General features: G+C 37.2%; 1 protein-coding gene across 2 annotated transcripts; it reads right to left on the bottom strand.

The window, feature by feature from the left end:
• Positions 1 to 2,964: 2,964 nt before the first annotated feature.
• Positions 2,965 to 7,095, bottom strand: LOC125655704 (uncharacterized). 2 transcript variants are annotated; one of them, XM_048886139.2, is made up of 2 exons: positions 6,740 to 7,095; positions 2,965 to 4,573 (listed from the first exon to the last, which is right to left on the bottom strand). In XM_048886139.2, the coding sequence occupies exon 2, from the start codon at positions 4,535 to 4,537 to the stop codon at positions 2,966 to 2,968; it is 1,572 nt and encodes a 523-aa protein (XP_048742096.2). In that variant the 5' UTR covers positions 4,538 to 4,573; positions 6,740 to 7,095; the 3' UTR covers position 2,965. The 2 variants fall into 2 exon arrangements, with proteins under 2 accessions (XP_048742096.2, XP_048742097.2); XM_048886140.2 differs by lacking the exon at positions 6,740 to 7,095 and adding an exon at positions 6,121 to 6,247.
• Between the last annotated feature and the right edge of the window lie 946 nt (positions 7,096 to 8,041).

Here is an 8,041-nt window from a genome sequence, read left to right as displayed (position 1 = left end):
TTGGAATTCATATATTTTGTGAGAAGAGTTTGGTTGAAATTTTTACATCATACTGTCATATGATCGAGAACTTCTGATCATAGAATATGAAATTGCCGAGAGCATCATATTCTTAGCTTTTCGAATAAAGACCCATGCAATTTAATCTGCACGGGTCAACATATCCCCGCCGCAACTGAATCCTGTTGGTAAAAAACGATCCTCCCTCCCTTGGTTCCCAGAACTCCTCACACATTTTAGATGATTGATGGTATCCTTTACATATGCAACAAGTTGCTCTATTTTTAAAGATATATCGAAGACGTTTTATCTGTTAACAATACTCATTTGCATTCATATATCGATTTGATATCCCCGTGAAGTCGAAATAAAAGACACCACAGAGTCGTCCACTTCTGATTCATACTTCGATATTTCATTGAAAATAGATATCATAACGGCAAACTACAATTGTTACAAACGCATAACCCCAAGCACTTGAGGCTTTTAAAAAAAATATTTATAATTTTTTTTTAAAATTGTCTTCCTATATAAACAAATTATTCAATAGAATATAAGAAGACAATTTTTTAGATTATAGATATCTAAGACATCGAGTGCCTGTTCACAAACCCTCTTAAAACTTTCATATCAGATAACCGACGCCTCCTGGCTGCAGGTAATAATTTACCCGTATGCATTTACATCCGTGTAACATGAGGTCAGAACAACAAGAACAGTTTGTCACCTGCATTGGGTATATTGCTGTTAGTCTGTTGCACTTTCTTCTTCCTCAATCTCCTCTTTTCTTTCAAGCAAAATGACAAGATTTGCACTAAGGTTTCGGAATTTTCAATTTTACCCTGTCAGAAGGTAAAAAACGATACCCCCCCCCCCCTTCCCTTGGTTCCCAGAACTCCTCACACGTTTTAGATGATTGATGGTATCCTTTACATATGCAACAAGTTGCTCTATTTTTAAAGATATATCGAAGACGTTTTATCTGTTAACAATACTCATTTTCATTCATATATCGATTTGATATCCCCGTGAAGTCGAAATAAAAGACACCACAGAGTCGTCCACTTCTGATTCATACTTCGATATTTTATTGAAAATAGATATTAACGGCAAACTACTCGACTTTATGATAAACGGTATTATTTCAGCTTCTCCATCGTCAACTTCCCATATTTATGAGTAACATTCCATTATCACCTGTATATAGTGTTTATATCTCTGAACTGATTTAATACGCAAAAGAATTTGTTTTGCATATGATCAGTTTTTAAATCGAGGCAGGCTACGGACCGCAAAAACCGAGGCTCTGTGTCACAGCAGGTGTGGCACGATAAAGACGCCTCCATATTGAATGAAACATTATCGAGAAGTACTTTAAACAATATAAAATGTATATAAAAAAAAAAAAAAAAATATATAGAATTTTATTGTTTGCAGGGCCACCTCCCACCCCCCGCACAAGCGTCAGAGGTACATTAACAAGGGAATTTTCATTTGCATTCTGCGATTTTTCGCATTTGAGAAGCAGTAGTCGATATTTGACGGTTGATTATAGCCGATAAATGGATTGTATTTCCAGTTCACCATGACGATACGAGAGATAAGACAGAATTGCTTCTAAACGGTAGGGGTATAATTATCATATCATATCGAACTTTTCGCCGAAATTTTCAAGCGACGCAGCTGGTAAAACAGAAGACCAAGATGGCGGCGTGATATACCTTGTGAAAATTATGTTTACAGAAAGACATTTTTTTTATTATAGATATTTAAAACGTCAAGTGCCTATGGACAGGTTGTATTTGTAAATTAAATTGTTATGACAACCATAGAATTTGAAAAATTCTTAATTTAAACGAGATTTTTGAAATTCATGTAACATCAACTTATTTGTCAATAGCCTGTCTCGATTTAAAATTTATCATACGCGGAACATGATCGAGAAGCTGACGTCATTCCGTTTGTGATAAAGTTGAGTTGTTAGTTTGTCATAAGCGTAAGTTCAAGAAAATATCCATATATTCAGAATGAAAGTTATAAAAAGGTTTCGGAATTTTCAATTTTACTTTGTAGACCAAAAACGATGCCCCCCCCCCCTTCCCATCCCAATGTATCACAATGTCTTAAGTTTGATGGTGTGCACCGGGATAAAAAAAAAATCGAACCCGACACGTACCGGTTGCGAAGCTAGCGCCCTAATAAGTTACATGTAGAATATCGTGACCAATTTGCAAAATTGTAAAAGTGTTTATGCGTGGGGGGAAATTTACACTAATTACGCGGCCACGTAATAAGCGTGTAAATTTCCTTCACGCTTATAAGTTATAAATGCTTGATGTAAATATATATTACATTCATTAACTAGTATCCTCCATACGTATAATACGGGACGTGGAAAAACGCGTTCTTAACAACAACAACAACAACAACAACACCCCCCCCCCTCAGCGTAAATAACCAATTACAATATCTCGCTAGTTTGTAGGATCTCAGCCAATCAGAAAGCTCTGAATCATTCAATCATCTGCATGTAATAATGTTATTTATTAACCTTCCATTACACAGTGTTTACACAACCTGTTAATAATATTGGTCAGGTGCAACTTTCGAAATTATATTACTATAGAGAGGTTAAATCAGGACGATTCTACCATGACACAATTAGCATTATAAACTTTGAACGGTGAACGATCATGATGGCAAGCATTACTAAGAATGTGACCCTTTTAGTCCCTATTTGCATTCATTTTAAATTTAATTAATATGTATTATGTATGACAATTTCACCGAAGTTTATCTGACAGAATATACCGATCATTGTTTAAATTTTAAAATAAATTATATATATTAATTTTCAATTACATATTCAGGATTTCTGACAGTTCCTCTGTAAACAAATAAAAGCATGTCCCTGTATGATATCACTGTCATTCCCTTTGGTAAATCAATGAGACAGAGATACGATTTATTTCAGATATTTAATTACTTTCAATTTAGCCGTGTGGTACTCCACTACATACAGTTTACCTTCTGAATCTAAACTCAGGCCGACTGGTTTTTCGAGAATACCATTTCCGATAAGCATCAGAAAATGGCCGCCTTCGTCTAATAAATGAATAAAGTTACTGTCTGCATCTGACACAAGAACCCGTCCATTTCTATCCGTTTTTATGCTTCGCGGGTCAAAATATGAACATTTCCGTGACGCAATGTTTCCAAAGTAACGCCAACGGAAGCGACCTGATTGGTTGGTTGTCACCACTGCTTTCGCATTGCGGTCCGAAACACACACGTCCTGGTTAATATTAACGGCGATGTACACATCAAAATCCCCGGATGTGTACAGTGGAAAACCACCCTCGTCGTATTGAATCTCTTGTGTGGGAGAGTTATTGACATAACGGACGACCTTGACTTTTTGACCCCTCTGGTGTGTCACGTCATTTCTGTTGTCCACGCACAGTAAAATCTCCCCGGATTCTGTCGAGCAGATTCCTAGTGGATTCCATCCCTGAAGCTTTATGTAGGGTTCAAATCTCCCTTTCTTCATGATGTTCACACTTTTGTCGCCATAGTCCGTGTAGAGTAGGTCTCCCTTTGACGTCACCGACAGATCGAATGGCGCCTGTTTAGATCGGGTGGAGATTTTCTCTGTGATGTTTCCCTGTTTATCGATCCTAGCCACAGATTCTATGTCTCCACTTATCCACGCCTGGTCCCCCTTTGTACACTGTACGCTCCAACACTTCTCGAAATTTGTGTTCACTTTGTGAATGACGATGGGGCGATCCAGTATAGCATGCTGTTCGCGAGGGGTTACCACTGGGTTCAAATTGATGACGTAGTCCCGAGACTTTTTCAAAACCGAGGCTTTCAGTGCACCGAACCGCTCTGGGAGTTGTTCTTTTTCCATGTCGCTGTTTTTAAACATCGGTGCGATAATACTTGTAGTTGTGGGAATGTTCAAATATTCTCCATTTTTTGATTTATAGCTGGAGATTTCGGACAGGTCGTCGTCTTCCAGAAGCTTCTTGTTTTTCTCAATCAATGCTTGAATTTCTGCTATCAGATTGCCAATCGTTTTCCTCTGATCGCGAAGATTTGCGAAATCTTCTTTTTCCATTATGTCCAGTCTTTCCAAACACTTCCTAACGGCTTCGTCCACCGCTTTGCGCCAGATTTCCCCGTTCGAGATCACGGTCTTCCTGACGTATTCGTATCCGCTGGTCAGTTTCAACACGTTGGTCTGAATCTGTGTCTCTACTTTCTTGTACTCAGGTTGGATCACATTTTCTAGACACGATATATCGTTAACAATGCAATCTCTCATCACCTGAAAATTCTCAAACACATTTTCAACATCGTGATTCAGATGAGTTTCATTTGTGCATTTATGGCATATTGATACTGAACAGGGGCGACAGAATAAGAACACTTTACTTCCGGCGTGCTCAGGGCAGTTCTGTAAATGGGCGTCAATCTCCTTCCCAGTGGTGTTTGCAACGATGCTTTTCTTTCTGGACCTCTTCGACGCCATTATCTTTTGAGAAGGAGACGAAGCTACAATGGCATCCTGAAACGAAACGATGAAATCAAAGTTTACACTCCTTAATCAAAACGAACGAATGACTCATTTATTGTCTGTAGTCGCTCGAGGATGCAGGGAAACGGAGTTTCTGGGGACAGGACAAACGTGTTACGAGGACGGTTTTGATTTGTTTTACGTCCCTTAGAGAATTTTTCATTCGTACTGAGACGTCACTAGCTGCAGGTGAAGTAACACAAATGTACACCTTCGAATGGCGCTCGGTCAGGGCCGTAACTGATGTTTTTATGGCGCCAACGCCTTCCGCGAGACGCGCGACTTCAGTCTCATCCGAAAGACCTATGACCCTCAAAGCACGACATCCCGGTCACGAGGTGAAAGCTATAACCAATGACCCACCGCAACCGTTGACGATAAAGGAAGTGAAAGAAAAAACTCAGCGTGGATTAAAACAGGGGAGGGAAGAACGAGATCTCAGTTCACTGTCCTTGTTGTCCATTATTTGAATAACAGTATGGAAAATTAGAATGATTTTATTCCATGAATTAGGTTTTTTAATCATGTTTTCATTTTCAAAATGCAAACCACCTTTACATGTCCAGTGACCACGTGAACAAGGATTTAATAGAGGGGATGGCATGAAATTATTCCCATGGGTTTCAGCGCTCATCCGAGTCGCTCCATGGCACCCGTTATGACTCTACACTTAAAGGAGTCCATGAATCGACAAAACCAAGTGTAATGTAATTAAACTTAAACATACGTGACTTTTTAATTTTCTTGCGTTCGTGCATGTATTACTGAAATTAAATTGAATTTCTTCACGATTTTTGTATTGAGCCATCTAATGTCTTCTGATCGATTTATCCGTAGTGCTAAATACAATATGTCAAAATATTCTTGAAATTTAACAAAATAAGGAGGATTTCACTTTTGGCCCCATCGTCACTCGGATACGCATACTTTTCATCACTTTTATTTCGTGAGACCACATTGTTGCATCGATACAATGATGCATTTATTCACGAGGCGTAACTTTCGCGACCCATTATCTATTGCTTAAATCTTCTATATGTAAAATTAATTCACGAGAACTAAATTTTTGCTAGTGGTTAGTCTTGCGAAATTACTCGTATATATATATGGTTTTATATAAAGGTTTTGTTTGTTTGTTTCTTGTTTTACAAGTACGTCACATACGAGAGTTTTTCACTTCGAATGCCGGGCGCTCAACAGTGCACCACCAGCACCGGAAGTGTGGATAAGCTTATACATGTATGTATATACCCCCCCTCCGTACCAAATTAAAAAAATAAATAAATATAGGACCAAAAACTTATCTTAAAAATGTGATTTTCCCGTCGATCCTCTTTATAAGTCGTTCTACATAGTAAATTCCTACTTACTGCAAGCTTTGAGGTGACCACTTAGAAGATACTGATACATGTACATCTATCTCAGATAATTTTTTTGGTTAAATCTATATATTTTTTTTTATTTGGTAGGAGGTATGTACATATACGCCTATCCACACTTTAGGTGCCTGTGCAGTTACTCGCCAAGGTATGACGTACCGCCGAGAAGATTCGAACCCGGGCCTCTCAGTATAGCGAAGTGATATAGCGCACTAACCACTGGTCCACCGCCACTGTAGGTATTCTAAAAGTAACTTCATTGACAATTAAAGTGGGTAGCTCGGATGTTGTGTCCCCTTTTCAAATTATTCATACATTCGTCTTAAAATCATATACCATTTCATTTATTTTTGTTTACCTATTTCCATACACGAATTAACGACACTTTCTACAAACATTTTTCAGAAATTATGAAAACTAAATTGATGTTTTTCATAAATAAATTAACTACAATTTACCGTACCGTATGAAATGTAATTTACTCGATTACTTTTCAACTAAGTCCAAAACAGTGCACACTATAGAGTTACATTGTATATGGAGGGGTCTATAGCGCTAACGACTTCGTATAGTATGTTGGCGTAAAGCGTCATAGGTTATGTCCTCATATTTTTTTCAAAAATGAAATAAAAAAATTATTTAAAAAACCAGAAAAACAGAGAGAGAACGATGAGAGAGAGAGAGAGAGAGAGAGAGAGAGAGAGAGAGAGAGAGAGTAAACAAACCATTTCGGTCGGATTTCCATATCAAAATCCAAAGGCACTTTTTTTACACTTACTTTGTTACCCGAGATCTCCAAGTTCCCCCCAAGTGTTGACTTCTCACCCGAGCAGGGATCAGAGATTCCACGACCCACTCCAAAACTGAAAGTCTTTTCTTAACGTAGATTTGCTCTTTTTCAACTTGGCAGATCATCGCTAGGGCATTGTTAGGTTTTAGGATTTAAGTCTAATGTGTAAGCCTGGATTATCCCCCTACAGTCAGTCGACACGACACTAATCCCTCAATATCGTATGCACACAGTTATTTCAGCAGAAAACTTTCTTTTCTCCATTAAACTACAGTAATTGTACTGATAGGCCAAGATTTAAACAGACAATGGAAGAAGTCATCATGAATTCGTCAATCCATACATTCAAAATGACTAGTTATCGCTCCCCGGAGAAAACCAGCTCCATTTTTAAAACTCCTTTTATCTTCTCGTGATATTCAATTAAAATTCAAATGAGCATTAGATCGAATGTGATTTCTATTCTTCGTGTTGAATGGATTATATACATACATTTTCTTTTTCTGAAGTGAGACCGATTAATTTGTGAGAAGAAAAAGAAATATTATTCCAGAAAGAATATCAGAAATAATTTCAATAGATTCTGTCCAATTGTTGTATCATTTGTCTAGTGATTCTACCTCAGATTTAAAGAACAGCGATGATTGAAGTAAAGCGATGACTGAAGTAAAACGATGATTGAAGTCAAGCGATGATTGAAGAGAAGCAATGATTGAAATAAAGCAATGACTGAAGTCAAAAGATGATTGAAGTAAAGCGATGACTGAAGTAAAGAGATGATTGAAGTAAAAATATGATTGAAGTGCAGCGATGATTGAAGAAAAGCAATGATTGAAGTAAAGCGATGACTGAAGTCAAAAAATGATTTAAGTAAAGCGATGACTGAAGTAAAGATATGATTGAAGTAAAAATATGATTGAAGTATATATAGCGATTATTGAAATAAAGCGATGATTGAAATAAAGCGATGATTGAAGAAAAACGATGATTGAAATAAAGCGATGATTGAAGAAAAGCGATGATTGAAGTAAAACGATGATTGAAGTAAAGCGATGATTGAAGTAAAACGATGATTTAAGCAAAGCGAAGAATTGTTTAAGTACAAGAAATATAAGACAATTTAGAATTGATCGTTTTAAAGTTAAAACTTGTTGACTGGCATAAAACTTCTGTAATTTCGTAAATCATTGCAATAAATCTAGGTATCAGATGGTGTAGGTCTAATGCACCTTAAGGTATCGTAATGTTTTTGTAATGCAGGATATAGGTATTATCATTCTTTCTAAGCTT

Source organism: Ostrea edulis, chromosome 7 (assembly GCF_947568905.1).
Source record: "Ostrea edulis chromosome 7, xbOstEdul1.1, whole genome shotgun sequence".
Taxonomy (NCBI): Eukaryota; Metazoa; Mollusca; class Bivalvia; order Ostreida; family Ostreidae; genus Ostrea; species Ostrea edulis.
Note: the sequence above shows the minus strand (reverse complement) of the source record. Positions and strands in the feature narration are given on the sequence as shown.